The sequence below is a fragment of the Cucumis sativus genome, chromosome 6 (genome assembly GCF_000004075.3).
Source record: "Cucumis sativus cultivar 9930 chromosome 6, Cucumber_9930_V3, whole genome shotgun sequence".
In the NCBI taxonomy this organism is placed as follows: domain Eukaryota; kingdom Viridiplantae; phylum Streptophyta; class Magnoliopsida; order Cucurbitales; family Cucurbitaceae; genus Cucumis; species Cucumis sativus.
In genome coordinates this window covers 23,385,518-23,406,285 of record NC_026660.2, presented here as the reverse complement: position 1 = coordinate 23,406,285, position 20,768 = coordinate 23,385,518, and the positions used below count along the sequence as shown (strand labels likewise).

The 20,768-nt window shown below is 34.7% G+C and overlaps 3 protein-coding genes across 6 annotated transcripts; 1 reads left to right on the top strand and 2 right to left on the bottom strand.

The window, feature by feature from the left end:
* The first annotated feature begins 2,984 nt into the window (after window positions 1-2,984).
* Window positions 2,985-3,855, top strand: LOC101206867 (ethylene-responsive transcription factor ERF024). Its single transcript, XM_004143327.3, has one exon. It carries the CDS (start codon window positions 3,019-3,021, stop codon window positions 3,727-3,729), a length of 711 nt encoding a protein of 236 aa, XP_004143375.2. The 5' UTR covers window positions 2,985-3,018; the 3' UTR covers window positions 3,730-3,855.
* A 2,652-nt stretch (window positions 3,856-6,507) lies between these two features.
* On the bottom strand, window positions 6,508-8,810 carry LOC101209044 (fructose-bisphosphate aldolase 6, cytosolic). Its single transcript, XM_004143256.3, has 3 exons — window positions 8,648-8,810; window positions 7,763-7,990; window positions 6,508-7,642 (listed from the first exon to the last, which is right to left on the bottom strand). The coding sequence occupies exons 1-3, from the start codon at window positions 8,673-8,675 to the stop codon at window positions 6,822-6,824; spliced, it is 1,077 nt and encodes a 358-aa protein (XP_004143304.1). The 5' UTR covers window positions 8,676-8,810; the 3' UTR covers window positions 6,508-6,821.
* A 3,740-nt stretch (window positions 8,811-12,550) lies between these two features.
* On the bottom strand, window positions 12,551-20,650 carry CTR1 (serine/threonine-protein kinase CTR1). Of its 4 annotated transcripts, XM_011659389.2 has the most exons (17): window positions 19,813-20,650; window positions 18,841-19,142; window positions 18,532-18,676; window positions 18,132-18,235; window positions 17,837-18,045; window positions 16,676-17,110; window positions 16,493-16,533; window positions 16,296-16,364; window positions 16,082-16,182; window positions 15,917-16,001; window positions 15,683-15,781; window positions 14,744-14,812; window positions 14,507-14,638; window positions 14,058-14,152; window positions 13,813-13,978; window positions 13,596-13,704; window positions 12,633-13,208 (listed from the first exon to the last, which is right to left on the bottom strand). In XM_011659389.2, the coding sequence occupies exons 1-15, from the start codon at window positions 20,371-20,373 to the stop codon at window positions 13,867-13,869; spliced, it is 2,559 nt and encodes an 852-aa protein (XP_011657691.1). In that variant the 5' UTR covers window positions 20,374-20,650; the 3' UTR covers window positions 12,633-13,208; window positions 13,596-13,704; window positions 13,813-13,866.
* Between the last annotated feature and the right edge of the window lie 118 nt (window positions 20,651-20,768).

The window sequence follows — 20,768 nt, the reverse complement described above, 5'->3', positions numbered from 1 at the left end:
TCCCACAATAACAAAGCCACTATCCAATTAGACAACCACCAAACCCAAGAGATAATGGAATTTAGCTTTCTAATGAGCCGTCAAAAAACTCATAACATACATCAAAATTCAAAATTCAAAACACATCATTTTATCATCTTATCACTCTATTACTAATATTCAATTATTTAGCTACTTAGGTTAAACTGTTTGATTAACCAATTTCCAACTTTTCTATTGACTAGAATTAATTATTCCAATGGTCATGTGTTATAAATTAAACACGTTGAGGGTACCCGTAGGCTAAGGCTTAAAATAAATAGAAGGAAACATTCATCTCAAAGGAAAAAAAAGGTGTAAGACTCAAGTAATTAATTAAACATTTTATGTATACTTTTAACAATTATTACTATAAGGATCTTTAGAAAAATTAGTACAATGGTCGTTATCACGAGAAAAGTCATGACAAGGACAAATACGAGTGGAGAGGGAAGGTTGATCTTTCAAGAAAATAAAATAATTGGCAAAATTCAAATTAGATAGGCAAGTGAAATGAATTGGCAAATCCTTATTTTTGTGGGAATTAATTCAACATATATAAGCTGGTTTAGTGTTAAAAAGAAGAAAAAAAAAAAGTTCAATTGTCTTTTCAGAATATATTGCAAGGCTGTGAGTTGCCATAGTTCTTAAGAAAAAAAGCTTAATCATGAAGTGTAAGAAAGGTTCAAAAGTCTTAGTTTAAGAATGTTTTGAGGAATCCATTAATGTATTTAGCTTTTTATTAGCAAAAGTGTGTTTGTTTTTTTTTAATCATCCATCTTATCCCAACAGTATTATTCATTTCATCTCACCTAATTCTACCTCTCTCTCCTGGAAACTTCATATGCTTTATATATACTTCTTTTTTATTTTCTACAAACTTTAAACTGTCAATTATATTCCATTAGAGAGCAGAGTTTTTTTTTTTTTTTTTTTTTAACGTATAATTATTGTAATACGTATGTGTATGTTTGGGAGAGTACTTAATGCTATACATGATATTGTGTTGTTTAGTGAATACAAAAAAAAGAAGTTTTATATTCAATGATTCATTATTCTTCTGAATATCTCTTTGCAATAAATGGAGAAAATTCCTTGGAGGAACCAACATAGTCATGAATCAAAATTATATGTTTCTTTTTTAAATTAAGAAACTAAATACTTTTGCACGATTTGATCATGATTTCGTGTTTAAATTCATGTTGTTTTTTCTTTTTTAATCAGAAGTGGGTATGGAGGTTTTTATTCATAGCTTCTTTGCCGTACATTTAATTTCTTTTAAAACAAATATTTGTGAAATGTAGACAAATTTAGAAGATGAAAAGTGTTTTCCTTCAAAAAAAATGTTGGTTTTAGATTTTCAAAACATGATTAGGATTTTTCAATATTTATATAAAATAAAATAAAATGATAAGATATAAAAGTAGTGTTTGTAAATTGATTTACAAATAGTTATATATATATTCAATTTAGTTACTAAATGTAGATAGAAAATTAAACCCATAGTATATATAAAAAATGAAATAAATTGTTTTACCCAAAATTTAAGTTTAACAAACGAAAAAGGGAAATTGTTTTAAATGAAAAAAAAAAAAAATTCATACCACCTTTTTTTTTTGCAATAATCCATAAACAATCTATTTTTAAATTTGCTATTTTTACAATTTTGACCATATAAATGACTAGCTCTATTATCTTAAATCCTTTTGCCATTTTTGCAAAATCTTGAAAGAAAAAGTTTTCAATAATAATTTGTTATGAGTAAATTAGAAAAACACGCATTTTATATTATTATTATTTACATAAAAAAAAATCTAATTCTATGGTAAATTGTTTTAGATAAGGAGAAAGTAAATATGGTAGCTATATATACAATTATATATGGTAAATTATTTTAGGTAATGAGCATTGAAGTCATATTGAAGTCGTGTACCTAGCCCCACTACAAGAAATAACAGTGTCGACATATATACAAAAATGTGTTGGAAAAGGATCTCCTAACGCATGTAAGAATGTCGGAAGATGATTTTTTGACGCTGATATGAATGAATACACAAGAATGAAGTGCGTCAAAAATAGTTAACTTCTGATACTGTAATAAGCGCGTTGGAAGTAAGGAACATCTAATTCCTAAACTTCTCGACTCTCGATCTCCCAATGTACTTAAAATGTGTTGAGATATATTAATTTTCTTATCGTATCCATAACTCTGTACATACGAGACACATGGTAACATTGTCTGCCAGTGAGAACAGACAACTCACCAGAGTTGTGGACCAAGTTCACAACTTTGATGCATTATCGAGTACTCGATCCACCACTTCACTGCCTTATTATTTTTACTATAGTTTTGCTGGTGCACCCTAGTTTTTGAAATTATTTTTTAAAACAAGATTATTTTAATAAAAGAATAAGATAATCCTCCACTAAACTCAACTTGCTTTACCCACCCACTTAAACTCAGAATCTTTGTAGAACTAAACACATATACAAGTGTGTAGGAGAAAAATTATGAAACTATTAATTGATGTACGGAGAAATATGTTATATACCATCCTCTCTGTCTATTGCTTATCCTTATATAGTACCATTTAAAAGTAATTTGAGCTCCATAAAATATACTAACATTTAGCATCGTAACGTGTCTAAACTAGAATGGTAGCAGTAGGTACGTACTACAGTTGGTGAAACAATTTTCTCTAAATTTCGTGTGTTATGGAGGAGGTTGGTGCCTAGCTATTTTCGTTTTTGGCCCTCGGATTAAAAATATATATACCAATGCAATGTACATCCTCATCATCATGAGGTCATTTATCCCATTATTGCATAGCAAAATCTTTGTTAGAGAAGGAAGAAAAAAAGTATAGGCATTGCAAGTGATGCCATTTCCATTTCCACCACAAAAACTTCACTGTGCTATTGATGTTGAAACTCATCACCATCATCAACTTCCATATTAACTCAAATTTTCTTGCTGCAAATTCCCCAACTCTAACATAGATGTTATCCACCATCAACCCTCCCCTTCTTCACAAAATGCAGATCATTAACAACTGGTTTCCACCCTTTCCATCCTTCCATAAAATGCATCCCAATTCTCTCCTCCTCCTCCCATTCCAAACCCTAATTTTCATTATGTTTTTTTCCAAATCCAAAACTCTTAATTCTACATCAAACCCTCCTCGTTACCGAGGTGTCCGTCGTCGAAGCTCCGGCAAATGGGTTTCCGAGATTCGAGAGCCGAGGAAGCCCAATAGAATTTGGTTGGGAACTTTTCCTACTCCTGAAATGGCTGCCGTCGCTTACGACGTAGCAGCCCTAGCTCTCAAGGGCCCCAACGCTGACCTCAACTTTCCTAATTCGGCATCTTCGCTACCTGTGCCAGCCTCCACCGCTGCATGTGATATTCAGGCTGCAGCCACGTCTGCTGCGGCTGCTATAGGGGCGGCTGCAGCCGCAATGGGGTTAGACGATGGTAATCACGTGAGTTCGAGTAGAGAAAACGAAGGAGATGGAGAAGGATGTGAGGAAGAATTAGTAGGGGGGGGATTTGTAGATGTAGATATGATATTTGATATGCCAAATATTTTGATGAATATGGCTGAAGGAATGCTTCTTACACCTCCATCCTTCAACTTCAACATGAATGCTTCAAACGATTTTGAATATCCTTCAACCTATTCTCAAGATACCCTTTGGGAATTCCCGTAAAAGAAAACCATTTGGGATACTTTTAAAAAAATGGTAATTATAATTAACATATATATTAGGTTAAAAAGAAATTCTAGCTATCATGAATGCAGTGAATGGATTGGTTTTAGTAGCTCTTTAGGCCTACAACAAACATCGTCTATACTCTATGCAATGTAACTTTCCAATTTATTTCTGTTATATTTCATGTTTCTATATATATATATATATATACTTATTTGGTTCTCATTAATAAATTCCTTCATATTAAACACGAAAAGTGAGAGGATGATTACTTTCTTTAATTTGTTCTTCCAAACTGGTGAGCCACCTCATGTTTTTAATGTTGACGTGTCGCTTTCGACATTTCTGATGTGGCAACAGAAGATTGGTAGTTTGTAGGGGAAAATGTCTTTGTAGGATGCTAACTCCTCATCTTCCTTCATCCATCGTGTGTAATTTTATGTGATTTGTTTGTGCGTTCAAAGAAGCATCATTGGCACAAATTAATTTTAGAGTCAAAGTTGATAATGATGGAACACAAATAACAACCATCAACTGCATTCGACGTTTCAACAACCCAATTTTTAGAGGGCTCTCCAACATTATTTACCGTAATACTTATTATTATTTTGTCTCAACTATGTAAATACTTAGATGCCATTAAACCAAAAATGTTTATTTCAGTTTTAGATTACTTGGGTGATCCATAAATTTTTTTCGTTCGGATTATAATAACACATGTTTTAAAGAGAACGTGATTTGCTACTCAATTTTTCTTTAACAAACTTTTGGTTGGTCGCATACCGGTAGGCGCCCAAACCCTAAGTGACGAGGTTCTTTCCGATCTTTCACTGAATACCGTAGGCAACCAAACCCATGTGTCCATGAATCCATCACTTACACTCACTGTCTTAGAATATGTTATTTCCCTACCATGTTTCAATAAAAAATCTAGCTCAAGTTTGTTTTCTTACATTGTCTAATCCCTCCTTAATAAATTAAAGACCGTTTATTGTTAATGTGATTGGAAACTGTTGATCAAATGTTATTATTATAACTCACTGCCGAAGTTACCCCCCAAATATAATGAAAACCTTATTCACTAATTCTATTTCTTTTCATATTTTGATTCTTCATTTTAACCAAAAAGCTAATGGAATGTAGATATGAAACAATTTTATTTATAGGTTACGGGCTAATTGAAACTTTTGGGTCGTAACTATAAAATTTATATTCCTTATTGCACATGTACCAATAGTTTGTATAGATCATCACCATATCACTTTTCGTCTTGGTTCGAACAGAAAATTGAAGAAATTGCTACTTTGGAACAAATTACACTACAAGCTGAATCATGGTCTACTCTACTGCAGCGGGTTTTTTTGTAGGGATTTTTAATTTAATAATATTTACAAAACTTTTGCATTTTTTAAAAACTAATTACCAAACGAAAATTTTGGTATTTTTGAAAAGTAGTGATAACATCATCTTAAGGTTTGGTGATATGTCACACCTGCAAGACAATATCATGTCTTGAGATAAATTTTTAGACCAAAATTAAATTCTGCCAACCTTAATGCAAGAGAAAGCTTGAAGTATACTATAATTATGAAAAAGGTTTTTTAAAAAATGCTAATTCTCTGAAGAACAATAGAAACTAAAAAAATTTGCACAACTTTTTTCCAAAATCTTAGACTGAGAAAAGACGAAAGGATAAAAGATCTCAAAAAATTAATAACATATTGAACTACACAATGAGCAACTTGCCAAAACATCGATCTCATTAGTGGCCAGTATTTTATCATATACTCAACAGCAGAAGAGAAAGAGAAGGGGAAGGGAATCGAGAAAGAGGATATAATTGAGACCCTCACTAATGCCTTTTGGACTTCCAACATCTTAATAAACCAGTCCAACACATCTTGTTACCGACCATTGTTGTTGGTTGGCACCAGAAGATTTCAAGAGTTCGAAGGAAGATGGGTTGTCCATGAACCTTGAATAATATCACAGTTCAACATTTAGTGATTGTTTTATCATATAATCTCATCAAGTCTTTCCCTTCCTAATTTGACGAGACCCTAGGTAGCACAACTTTGATTTTCATCTTCACTTTCTTTATTACCTATCATAATGTACACTACTCCAATAAGTTATTTTGCTGGTTAGCTCAGAAGGACTCCGGCAGATAGAGTGGCTAACGATATTTGCGTGCAACATGAAAGTTTACATTAATGTCACGACATTGTGTAAAAATCTCAAACTTCTTACATGAAAGAATACACGTCAACCTAAGCTTTTCCCTATAAGATCAACCAAATCCATTAACTAATTGGTTTATTATATCCTTTCGTAAGATCTGTTTTAATCCATTAAGAAAGATTAAAAACACTTTTGGTTGATCTTTTCCCTATAAGATCAACCAAATTCATTAACTAATTGGTGTTTTTCCAAGAGAGATATATTAATCAAATTCCCCCATGGGAATCCAAATTAATAATATTGAGGCTTTAAAATTGGGACAAAACGAGACCATGAATCCAAATCACAAATCACCTACACAACAAAGGGGGATATTGAAATCTCAATGAACTTGTCCTAACTCCAACGTGAAACTAAACCAAACCATATTGGTATCTCCAATAAATACCACAATCAAACAAAAGCCTTCTTACAATAAGAAAACAATTGTAAAAAAGGCTCCTCTCAGATTACCCCTGAAGTTTAGACCAAGGTAGATGAATTCACACCAACCGGGCCAAAATAACAACATTAAAAAATAAACGTACGGCAATGTAAACAGAAAACTCACATCACGAATGGTTGTTATTAACCGATGAAAATCCAAAATTACAACTGAAAACAGCAGATTACTCAGTTCTTCAACTGAAATGTAAAAAATAAAATAAAATAAAATACTTGCAAAAACCTTGCATGCCAACGCTCCTCAAGCTTATTACCAACGCCTACCCCATAACTTGATATTAGCATTGAGATTATAAAGAAAGCTACTCCTACGATGCCCGAGAATCCAAAACACAATATGCCGCAGTTTTTTTTCTTTTTTTTTTTTTTGAGTCTAAAACAAAGATATTGAGTCCCAAAACTAATCAATATTTGTAGTTGTCAACGTGAAGGCTCTCAGCTGCACCCTCACTGATCTTAGCATCACCCTTGTAAGTTCCAAGAGTTGCTTCGGAGTTGGCCTTGCACCTTACCAGCAAAGCAGCCTGAGCCTTGGGAATGTTTTCATCCTTTCCGGCCCATGCCTTAAGAGTACTCTGCTGCAGAGCACGTCCAAAGGAGAAAGAAAGAGACCACGGCTTCTTCCCCTTGAGTTTGTTCATGGCATTAAGGTTGATGGTGGCCTCCTCTTCACTCTGTCCACCAGACAAAAACACAACAGCCGGAACTGCAGCAGGAACAGTTCGCTGTAGGGCAAGGACGGTGTGCTCTGCAATCACTTCTGGTGCAACCTTTGCAGATTGAGATCCAGGGGTAACCATGTTGGGCTTCAACAAGGTTCCTTCGAGGAGAACGTGGTGGTCATTTAGAGCCTTGTAACAGGCAGCAAGAACGCGTTCAGTTACGTCAGCGCACTTCTTGATGTCATGAGGACCATCAACCAAGATCTCAGGCTCCACAATAGGTACCAGACCATTCTCCTGGCAAATGATAGCATACCTGGCCAATCCATTGGCATTTTCATTAATGGACAACTGTGAGGGTTCGTTAGGACCAATCTTGAGCACTGCACGCCATTTGGCAAAACGAGCACCAGCTTCATAGTACTTTTGGCAGCGCTGGGCAAGGCCATCAAGACCCTGGGTTGTGGTTTCGCCATTGGTTCCGGCAAGTTCAACAGTACCCTTGTCAACCTTAATGCCAGGGAGAACCCCACCTTCCTTCAAAACATCAACGAAAGGCTTGCCTGCACAAAGGAATAGAGTGGGAAGCAATAGTGAGAAACCATGCGTCTGTCTATAAGTTTCAGAAACTCAACTCATAATGTTAACCCAAACAACAAAAGATAAAGTGTTAAGATATATACCTGCAGCTGTCTTCTGGTAGAGTGTTTCCTCGAAGAGAATGACCCCACTGAGATATTGAAGAACATTAGGAGCAGTGAAAAGGAGCTCACGAAGAGCACGCCTGTTTGTTTCAACATTCTCAACACTGATGCTGGAAAGACGCTTTCCAATAGTGCCAGTCGATTCATCAGCAGCAAGAATACCCTTTCCAGGAGTTCCAATGTAGGCAGCATTGGCAATAAGCTCGTCTACAAGGCAGAAAAAAACGAAACTTTAACAATAAATATCCTAACAGAGACAGACAGACCATTAGGAAAATTCCTCAAGTCGAAAGCTACAAAATCAAAAAGGTCCAATAGAATTTGTCTTCAAGTAAAAACCAAATTCAATTACATGGTCCATACACAAAAGTGCGAACTCCACATAAAAGGATCTAAATAAAACAAAACACCATTTTCAAAGAACAGACATTTTCCAAAACATGGACAATTAGTAGAAAAGAACCATTTTTCAAAAGCATCACATCAAACACTACTCATAACATCTAAATCTAAAATTAAATCACACTCAATCACCAACTTCATTTAAGTCAAAGTATAGTTCTCAGGGTATCATTCTAGCTCTAAGAGAAAAAAAAAATACCTCAAAACACAGATCTGGACTGCGACCCTGCAGATCTAATAAAAAATAAGCTGGAACAAAAAAAAATCTAAATCTACATCATGGATTGAAGCCAATAACGACTGATCAGAACATCAAATAAGCAGAAAATTCCAGAACCCATTAACGAAACAAAAAGAATAGAAGCAAACAAAGATCGATAGAAACGTGGTTAACATGGGGAATTAGATCTGGATTAAAGAGAAAATGCATGGATTTTAGAAGAGAAGAGAGAGACGATTTACCAGCGTATTTGCCTCTGTAGCAAGACATTTTGGAAGAGAGGAAAAATGGGGGATTTGTGTGCAGAGAGAGAGATGGGGAAAATGGGCGAATGGATATACGAAGAGAGGGAAAGGGTTAGGGTTTTTAAAGAAGGCGGAAACTGCGAGAAATGTGCATCGCCACGGACTTTTCATCATTTGCACGTGACACTTCAACCAATACACCCTTTTCTTCATTTTACTATTTTGCCCTCCATTGGTTGGTCCGCCCCTCTTTGTCCACTGCTCTAACTTCTCTTTCTTTTGGTTAATTCTCCAATCTTCTCCATCTATTTAACCTTTTGAAATTGAAAAAAAAAAAAAAGTGATAGTGTTTGGATTTGAATCCCTCTTCATCTATAATCAACTAATGATGTAGTTTTTGGTTCATCCACTCCATTTCTTGGTCTATCATGTTTACTCTCATACACAACATTCTACCATTCTCTTTTTTGATAAATTATTTTTAAAATATTAATAAAAATATTTTTTCTATTTTAAATTTTGAATTTTATAAAATATTATAAGTTTACCTTCTGAGATTTCAATTTTAGCTTTTTTTTTCCTCTTAGTTTTAATGTCTATTAATAGTTGACTTAGACAATTGGGAATTGTCATCCCTCCCTCTCTATAGTATATGCTATTATAATAAATGTCACCCTTGTATCCATTCATATAAAGCCTTTTTATTGGTTGAAGTGAAGAGAAAAGAGAGAAGAAAAAGGTTTAGATTTCTTAGTAATTGGGCCCAAGAAGAGGAGGTCAAAATTGGAAAAAATAAATAGCTTTCAAAGTCTTAGAAAAAAAGAAAGAAAGAAAGAAAAATGGGTTGGTGTGGAGGAGATGGGCGGTGGGGATTGGTTGAGAGGCAAAAACCGAGAGCCACATTGAAACCGGCGGATCAACTTTTCTTTTCACCTCCTATTTTGGTTTTAATCAGTTACTGTTCTTGGTTTTCCTCTCAATCTTTACTTCCAATTTTAATGAAATATAGTAATATCTATCTTGTTCATGAGATTGGAAGTTCATCGGTTCATTTATGTATCAAGGACGTATGTTATTAATTGGATTTGAAACTACGTATGTTTTGGACTTTAATTAAGATTTTTAATTAATTTCTTTTAGAAGAAGTCAATTAGAAGTGCTTGTATTATAATCGGAGAAAAATTATGAACCAACAAAAAAATGTAGATTCAATAGTTGGGTTTTTTTTAGTCTCTCCTTACAAATTTTCAAATTATTTTTAATATGGAATGTGAACAAAGTGGGAAGATGACATGTTATAATTATATTTTAGAACAAAAATGGTCAATTATAGGTTGCTTTAATTTACTTATTTTGGAAAGGTTATTTTAAGTTTGACGTGTATTGGTTTGCCGTCGTGATGTTTTTAGACAATAAATTCGTTCTTTTACTTGACATCATGTTTTTGACATTGGCATCCATATATGTCTCTTGGCATAGTTCTAATTTTGTTTGCATGATTAATTGAATCATCTTTAAAAAGCTGTGATTTATAGTTCTAATAGTAATATTCTTTCTCTCCAGAAGTTTAAGAAAAAAAGAAGAAGACTTATTCCATCTTGGGATGGATGGAGACTTCTTATTTGACTTATTACAATAATGTTAGTTCTTTGGTGACATAGGTGGTATGACTTTGTAGTGTGTGAATTATTGTTAATAATTTTGAATTGCTTAAATTAAATTGCACATGCTATATGACGTTGGTTATTTTGAGCATGATTAAGTTTTGATAGTCAACTTAAGAGAGAGAAGAGCATACATCATGCATCATGCTTCATATATTCTTTTTTTACATTTAACAAATGTACAATGTTTGAAATAACTTTGAAAAAAGTTACAATTAAATAAAATCAATTTTTCTGTAAACAATTAGTTTTTTTTAAAAAAAAGATTCCAAAAAACACTTGGGACATGGACAACTAAAAAAGAATATGACGTTTTTCTATTGAGAAAAAATGATCAAACTAAGTGGTAGGAAAAAAAAAACATATTTCTATCCATAATGAATTTGTTAATTAAAAAAAATGTAAAGTCAAAATCAGTTAAGAAAAAGCTCATTTCACCTCTATGTATTTTAATACTTAAATTTGCTTATACGAGACAAGGTGACTCGAGATGTGATAGACCAATAAAAAGTGATATGAATGAAGATTTTAAACAAGAAGACAACAAATGAAGCAACCTAAGGAAGAGAAGACCTTTTACACCTAATCACCTCATGGATTTCTTCTCTTAAGGTTCTAATTTGTAAAGCTCATTTCTCTCTCATGGAGTTCTTTCACTTGTTTGAACAATATTTAACTCACTTTTGTCTCGATTTTACACTTGTCATTTTTCCTTTATGAAAGTAGATTTTACACTTTGCTTTTATTATTGAAAATCTTACGGCATATCAACATCAATATCTTACCGTGGATTTATCCATTCCATGAATAACAACCTACTTTCATAAATTCAATCAAATTAATTTTAACTTTGTGAATTGGCCACAATCTTAGTTAAATTGAGATTTATTACTGGACCATCCCACAAATATAGTAACGTAACCATATAACCCATACCTCACTGTTCATGTGAAGCTTATACTACCAACCATTTCAGTAATCACCTTCTACTTGAAATCTGGATATTTTATAATTGACCAAAAAAGTAATAATAAAGAAAATAATTGTCTAATAGGGGAAGCAAAACCAATTAAAAAGAGGGGGAAGTAGGGAGTGATGGAGGGCATGATAGGGTTGGAGAAAGAGAAGAAATATTTGTCTCAAGGAAGAAAAAAAAAAAAGAGGGCTCCCTATATGACATCAAACAATTTAAAATCTCCACCTCCTCTTTCATACTATTAATAAAAGAATTGATTGAGTCACATATTCAAAACTATAATATTTACAACGAACCGTAAAGCATGTGTTAGGTCACCAGTGACATTCCACTATCAACCAATTAGTTTTAATATTCATCTCACTCAGATTTTACGTAAGGTTTAAAAAAGTTCCCACAAGATCAAGTCCTCAACCGCATGGTTTGACAGAAGATGGATACCTGGCAATGGCCGGTGATGGGAAGGGTATCCCCCACCACCCCCGTTTTATTTTTAAATACATTTTTTGTTAAAAAAAATTAAAAGAATTCAATGTTTCTTTCGGTCTTCATGAGAAATAAAAATTAAAGAAAGAAGTTCGAACTCAATTTAAAGAGTATGATTTATAAAAGTACACAAAAAAGATTTCACTTCAAGAAAGGGACAGGGAAAGGATGGGATGGGAATGTTTTCCCCGTGGGGACATTCCCCAACACTGTTGCAAACCTTAATCTTAGGTGATGATGCTAGCAAGACTACTCAAGACTTGTCGTAAGTACTTTCTCTTATTATTATTTTCTTCAACACAAACAAGAGTCAGGCTAGAGTGAACATAACGCATCAATAATCAACATGTAACAGTAACGCCTCAAGAAGTTCAAATCCTTATTTATGTATATTATTCTATTTGGTATACGTTGGGATGGTAGAAATTTGATTTGTCTGTGAAACAATACCTAAAATAATTTTTTACCTGTAAGCTATAGTCTTCTTATTTACCTTGTGAATCAACGTACTCTTTTTACTTCAATCAAACGCCTATGCTTGCTGCTTGTGGAACATCAATCTACAAAGAACCATATCATCACGGTTGAAAGTGCTCAAGTCAAGGATCGAGTTGAGTACAAGTAAAGATGAGGGACAACATAAGACAGAAGAGAATGAGACGTACAATTTGCACTCACCAAATCTATCTGCCCAAGACTTTGGTCCTATAATCAAATGTTAGGCTAAGCTAAACACTTGGTTCTGTTCCCAGTCGTCAAAAGATGTCAAAGTAGTGGGTAGAAAGCCTGCTCAACAAAGTAGGCCCAAACTACAATTCCCTGTACGAAAAAAAAGGTCCGAATAGGATTTTTTTTCCCCCATTTGGTTTTCATTTTGAGTTTCCTTGTATTCTTCATTTATCTGATTTTCTAATCTGTTTTATGTATAGGATCATCCAGACGATTGTTTTCCTTGTGTATACAGAACAGAGTACTTGAGAAATGGATATACAAAAAACAATGGAGTAAAGGATTTGTTAAAAGTTGTGTTATTGTACAATATCAACACTTCAAGGTTTCGAATCTAATGTGGCTGCTAAAGAATTTTGAAGCGGCTTTTTTAACTCCATATTAACATGAGACACTTCGAGGGACTCTGTAGTAAACCTCTCTATTTGAATTGCCTGCAATGGAATGGTTCAGCTATATTTGTTTGTACAAGAGGGAAAAGTTAGAACTGTGGAAAGAGTGGGCTGTCTTTGATAGACACAGCGGCCACGGTAAAATCATACATAAAAGAGCACAACAGTTGACATTGAACAGCTGGAGAGGGTATATGTATATTTTGGTCGTAAAGAGAGGACATGGGTGTCAACAAAACTGAAGGCAGTTCCTTGGTTTGCCTAAAAAATGGAGGCAGTTTCAGCGAAGAAATTAATATACACGAATGAATCTGCAATGAAACACAAGCAGTATGCTGTCAACAATTTGAACATTGCAAAATAAACAGTAAATGCCTCCCCACCAAGGAAAGAAGAAACAATAATATCAACAAATCGAACCCCGGCCAAAAAAAATGTTGACGCAAACAAGGACTCTAATGCATGAGTAATATTATCTATTGTATGCATTATTTAGCTTATCTCAACTTCTAGAGTTAGTTATATTATCATGAAGATATGACATGCAGGAACATTCCTTAATTTAAGATCCCATCCGTTTAGTTGAGGAATATTAAAAGCTAAGACAGTTCTACATAGAGAAACCATAGGCTTGATTAATCAAAATATATACTGGAAAGGACGTAGGATTTTTAGAAACTTCTCTCTAACAGTAACACCTTTCAAGATGGAAGTAGAAGCTTGCATTCTGGAAAGAAGACTAGTTTTGTCTAATTGATCAAGATCGCAAGTTTTCCTTCCTCTTCCCATGAAAGTCAAAACAGTTCTCTACCATTAAGAACACAAGTAGTGAAGAACAGAGAAGAATCAGGCCAGAAACCATACAGAACACACACCTGAATCTATATGAACAGCATCTTAATCTGCCAGACAAACCTTTTGAAAACTCTGTTTTCACATGAACAAAATTGAGATGTCCCTTGGGTCCCCTCACTGAGTAACTAATGACACGTTTGAGCGAACTTGATGAGGTGTAGCAGGTTTGATCAATGGCTTCAACGATTCCATTATTTCATAAAAGGAAGGGCGTTTCCAAGGCTCACTGAAGTATAAATCCAATTATTACTCGATAACATTGAGAGCAAAACAGTGTAGGAATATCTTGCAGAAGTTCAACTAACCTGGCAAAGCAAGCCTCTATAATAGTAGCAACTCGAGGATCTAAATCACATGGGATCTCAAGCCTTTTACCTTTGAAACCAACAGCTGCCACAACCTACACAGGATAATTTTCCATCAGGTTGACAAATTAACTTAACATTATTTGACATTTCAGGGTTTCGCGATGACAGAATTATCCAGCTAAAAGTATCATACAACAATATATAAGAAGTCACCAACTGGATTACGCAGCGCAAATTTACTGTAATGTAAAGCATCATAAAAATGTAGGAAAAACTGAGATAAAGAGCAAGTAACATGCTTAAACTGTTATCACCATTCTTCAGCCAACAAATATCCCTATAAAAAATTGGTTTTGGACAACTTAAACTGTTATTAATCAAGCAAAGGAAAAAAAGAAAGTTTTTGGTTATAGCATTAATAAATAATCTTAATCTTGAAAGCAAACCTGCGGTGGGTTCATGTTGCCCCATGGTTGCTGCAATGTAGCAAGCTCCCATAGTATCACACCAAAACTATAAACATCAGATTTCTCATTTGATGGCTCATCACGGAGAACTTCTGGTGCCATCCACTCAGGCTAATAAATGGGAAGTAGTATTTTTTGTAGGTTAATAAAATGTCCAGACTCAAGAAACATCTGACAATTATTGTGTGGAATAATGCCATACACACAAGAACTTACAGTCCCAGCAGCTGATTTTGACGAAAGAAATGTGTGTGCCTTCAAGCGTGAAAGCCCAAAATCACAAACCTACATAAAATACCACCAGGTAAACACCACATTAATCGATCAAAGCAAACACACACACGCAGAGAGAGGGAGTAGGAAATGGGAAAGAACTGGCACCATCACTAAGAACATTATCAACAAAAAGTCAATATTTTCTAAAACCAAGTTCATATTCAATTCTCCCTTCTCCAAGCAAAAGCAGGTTAACTAATAATAAACAATCAGGATTCTGTTTTAACTAATAGAATTTTTATTCAAGGGGTCTCATCCCCTACCTCAAAAGAAAGTTAACTAAATAAAATTAGAACCATTAAAATAAAATCTAGTTCACCAGGATTCTGTTATAATAACATTCTAAAAGGATTTCCTCCCATGTACATTCAATAATCAAGTTTTATTCAACAGTGCAATGAATCAAACAAATTCATAGGACACCGATTAATTAAAACTTCGATCATTTCACAGCATGTGAAAATAAAGCATCTTTGCATGGTTGACAATAAATCAATGCCACAACGCGTATGCATTGAAAAAAAAAAAGTAATACCTGAAAGTATAGTAAACATAGATCAATTCAATGCATTAACTTTCATAATTCAATTTGATGACAGATTATATTGATATTCTCATGAAGATATATACATATTAATCAGAAATGAAATGCCACAATATATATGCATAATCAGTGATTCAAAAATGAGGTAGATTATCCCCAAACATCAAATAAAATGACAACTAATAAGACTTTCCCGGCAGACATGAGTCTAACAAGAAATTTATTAGTTCTTTTGAAAAAGAATGACACTAAAATTCAATAGTACGACTAGCTCAGGGAATCTTAAATTGAATGTCAACAATCAATTTAGAAACCAAAATCTTTTCAGCACGAACCTTCACAGTGTACTTCTTATCAACCAAAAGATTTGGTGATTTCAAATCGCGATGAACAATTGGGGGATTACGTTTGTGAAGATAATTCATTCCCTTTGCCTGTTAATATCAATGACAGAACAGTAAGCTCAAAAGAATGAACAGAAGTCAATACATGATAATGATAATTAATAATGGCATTCATAAAATAACAAGTGCAAACAACTAAAAGCTACATTGCTTGATATTACATACAACATCATATGCCATGTTTAACCGTCGTCTCTCATCTAAGACTTCACGTGCCCCAGGTCTGTGCAAAAGCCTGTGCAAACTACCCCTGCAATCAAGTCATCAATTGGTGAACATATAACTATTTTATAGTTATAAGCATTTAAACCCTTGAGGAATTTGGAGAACCTTGATAAGTATTCTGTTACAATGGACAAGTTTGGAGGCTCTGTGACTGCACCCATAAAGAGAACGATGTTTGGATGTCGTAGACATTTCATTATGGCAACCTAGAAATACAGAAATGTTATTGAACCTACTGAATGGTTACTTGCAAGTAGAGCACATTGCTAAAAAGTTAGCTTCAAAATATTATGGGTGCTTTAAAAATTTTGACATGTACCTCCCTAAGAAATTCATCAAAACGTTCTGCATGAAGGTCTTGTTCCATCAGAATCTTCACAGCAACATCCTAAAATTTCCAACGCACACAAAATTAGTCCTCATCATGTATCAATAAATTTTAAAAAACGATTAACAATAGAACTGAAAATCTGAAACCTATGTTAAGAGAGAAAAAAGAAAATTGGGGGTTCTTACTGAGCCATGCCAATCAGCATGATATACAGTCCCAAAAGAACCTGAATTTACCAAGTAAAGAGTTAGTATGCCTACTACATAGAGAACAATGAATTGATATTATAAAATACATCACTCGCTGGCTAAAATTCATTTGCAATGGGAAGGCACAAAATTTTTCTTCCAGAATGAGAAAATATATACCTGCTCCAATTTTCTCTCTCAAATCAAGATCTTTCCATGGAATAACCAAATCTTCTAAGCCAAGGGAAAGATCATTTGGTTTTCTAATCAACTGACTACCGTCAACAAATGGTAAATTGTTAGCATGATCCACCCTTGGATGAGACAATGCTAAGAGATGCTCAGAATCTTTGGAACCAATGGGTGAGATATGGTTCAAAGGGACTACGTTTTCTACTAAAGGGGTCGACTGTACACTATATTGAGAAGTAACACATGATCTAAATTGCTCAGACTTTCCATCTTGAGTATTCAGTTGGGCTGCTTTTTTATTCAATAACTGAGAATTTCTGTCCTTGTCACCAGTAACCACTATGATTTTTCTATCTCCATCCTTCCTATTTAATGGCCTCTGATAGACAGAGAACGCAGCATCCTTCCCAGATACAACATTCCCTGGAAATGAAAATTCTGAACTTGTTAGAAACTATTGTGTTAGAGAACTTTTTTTTTTATAAGAAACAGTTTCATTGATAAATGAAATATTCAAAGAGCACAACAAATTCACCATTAAATAAATAAATAAAGAGCCAGTCAGCAACCCAATCAGATGAAAAGATACAAATAGACCACAGGGGAGGGGGGTAACAAAAAGGAATAGAAAAACAGAAACATGTAAAATGGATTGACATTGCAAGAACTTATTACGACACTGACCATTCAACCTCAACAAGTCCACTCACAAGAGGAATGCAGAAAAACAATGGATGTATCATGTAACAGAATCCATCACAATTCTTAGGAACAAGATGCTTTAGGCATCATGTATGTTGAATATATCCATCACAACGTTAAGTACTCTAATGTATGTTTATGAAGCTTGTCATATGTTGCAGTTAAGTCAAACTTACAAAAGGTCTAAACTCCATAGCTAAAAAGTGGAAGGTGAATGATCCAGAAAATCCCCTACTAAGATAAATTACTGAGTAACGAAAAAAATATAAGCAGCCACTAGTTCTGAAAGCTTGTTCTCATTAAAGATGGCTTGACAAATTTCAAAATGACTAAAAAAAGAAGACAATAATGATAGTAGTAGTAGTAGCAGCAAAAGATAAGTAAAGAGATTAAAATGTGTGAGTGTGTGTATGTATGATAGCTTAGCATTCCTGTAATAAAAATCACCTGAAGAAGCTTCATCAAATACAACATTAAGTGATTGGCTATCCAAGAAATACTGTTTGGCCAGTGACCTGAAATCAATGATAGATTCAATAGGTTTTAGTCTTGGAAATCGCAATGGTGAAGAAATTGAGATGGATGATGGACCATTGAGCAAAGAATCAGGTTCGCATAAGCAACCTGGCCTCCCAATCAGATCAATGAGATATTCCCTGAATATTAAGACTATTGTGTCAAGAACTCAGACATTACATGAAAACTTTATCTGAATTGAGAACAATGAAGAGAACAAGCATACCTATCAAGCCCGAACCTAACAAGGCAAGATGAAGCATCATCTCTAGTGCAATATTTACAACCCCTAGCAATTCGACAGGGCAAATCAATTGAATCAGCTAGGACCTGCAAAAGTTATATTCTTAGCCATGTTTGTTTAAATAGTATTGATATAAGATCTACCATCTCATACTCAAACTATAAGTATCACTTATACTATTTATGACAAATCATACTAACAAAAAGATGCATTTCGGCAAAAACACCTGAAGGAACGTGCTACTAATCAATCACCAGGAACCGCAGACAATATTTTGACTACGATATGGAATATATATTACAAGCAAAGGTAAAATGAAAAGATAATGATTGTGATCCATAAAATATTTATCCAACCGATTTGCATAAAAAGAAATTCTCACTTTGAATAAAAGAGCACGATGTCTGCAAAGGCCAACAGATAAGCTGCATAAGGGAATAACGGCAGATCCCAAACATTCCTTTAAGTCATCGCTGCATTCCTTCCAGGAAGAAACCAAGTCATCTTCTCCCTCAGAAACTGAACCCCTGGTAATGCAATTGAAGATTTACTAATATATCATAGAGCGGTTCAAGGATCAAAGATTATTGAGTGATATGAAGTAGATTGAAAAAAAAAGTCGTATCAAAAAGCCATGCTACTCGGGCATTTATCCTACATGTACAAATCCAAATCATTGTAGACAACTCACCCCAAGTGATTGCATACCAGCTTCGCTAAATGATCTGCAACCCCTTTTGTAGTTGCACAACTAGAAGCAATATTATGCACCCTGTTTTGCAGTTCTTTTAAGCTAGCATCACTATGCCGATCTATCAAAACTACTTCAATTGATGAAGCGATGCTGGAGTCAACAGTTTTCAGAGATTCAAATGATGGTATACGCCCATCCTCTTGCAGATTGGTGCATAATGACCATACATATGGGTCCATCCCATGAATTAGATAAAAACCATCTGGCACTTTCTCAAAATATGACATACATCCATTTACCTGATAAGTACCAAACTGTAAGATAACATGCGGACACAAAGATAAAGAGTTACAAGTTGTGTTAAAAGTGCGATTTATGGATTCACAGTCTTCTTCTAAGAAGGGGCTAAGAATGATAAACTCTGCCTTTCCAATCAATTTTATATATTTAAACTTGCAGTTGGCAAAAAAGAAATTTCAGATCAGATACTTTACTTTAGACCTTTAATCCCCATATTTCAGTTTATTCTTTAGGGACTTTTTAAGGATGGAGAACCGGCACTTCTGGTTACAAGCTACTATATTAGTTATCTTGTAAAAGAGCAAGTAGACCCAGGATGATTTATGACTAGGTTTGAACATTCCCCAACAAAATTGCAAATATTGTCTTCCCAATAGTTTTTCTCTTCCTATTTTTCTCATGGAAATCCAAAATACTGCTAATTCACAATACCAACCTATGAAACATCACACCAAATAAATCCCCATCCTTTGACAAGAAGATAATGGAAAGAAAGACCAGCTAATAACACCAAATAGCGAAATTGAATTACACGCTCAACATAAAGCATGCTTTAAGATACCCAAGTGAAGCCGAAGAAGGGTCAGATGATTAAAGCACAAGAAAAAAACAACTATTGAGAGATGATCTTAAACAAACAAGGGGGAAAAAACGAAAGCAAACTCTTACCCAGAATCGATGCGAGATGGCCTCAGCTGAAATGGATAACGACCTTAAAGCTGCCTCGTCTGGCAACGGATCCATAAAGTTGGGATCATCAGCACAAGTAGCCTCTGAAGAAAGCCTAAGAGCCAAGGCCTGCTGCAACTGATAACTCTCTTCCGTCTGCTGGGCCCAGCTCTTTCCAGACGAACCTCCACTTCCCACAGCTTTCATCACTCTGAAATCATCATCGTGGATGTATTCCAATGCATTGATCTCATTTGCTGCAGCGTTTGATAGCGTCGGTGCGTAGTAATCACTAGAGAGAGAGCTATCATCGTAGCTGCTTCCACTGGAATGCCTCTGCAAACCAATCCATGAATACAGGTTCCCTGTTCGATACGCCTGCGTGTTTAACCTGTGATCACCAATCCCATCCCAATCAAAAACTCTATCGGTTCTCCCTTTAATAACGTTTCCCCCAGCTGCTATAGAGTCGTAAAAGGAAGTGGAAACTCCCGTTCCAACTTCCTCGTCCGGAATTTGACTTAAAAGCGAGTAATCTGACCTCCGTCCAGGCATTTCCATGGAGAAATTAGGAATCCGTATCACCTTAAACCCCTAGAAACCCTAGAATCCGCCATTGTTGAAGGGGTGGAAGGTTTGTGTGTTGGAATTTCTGGTTTTATTTTCTCCACTCTCTTCCCGACAATCGAATGAATTATAGAGAAGAGGGAGAGAGAGAGAGAGGGAGGGAGAGAGAGGGAGGGAGGGAGAGAGACATAAAATAATTTTAATAGGGTGGCGTAACGAACGGCACTATGCCCCTTTTTCTCCAACTATTTTTCTCATCGACACTGTTTACGACACAATCCTGCTTTCAATTTTTATTTTTTCTTTCCATTCATACATTATGATACAACTTCCTCTTTGGACACATAGATGCATCCTAACCTATATATCAATTTCTTCTTTAATTGACG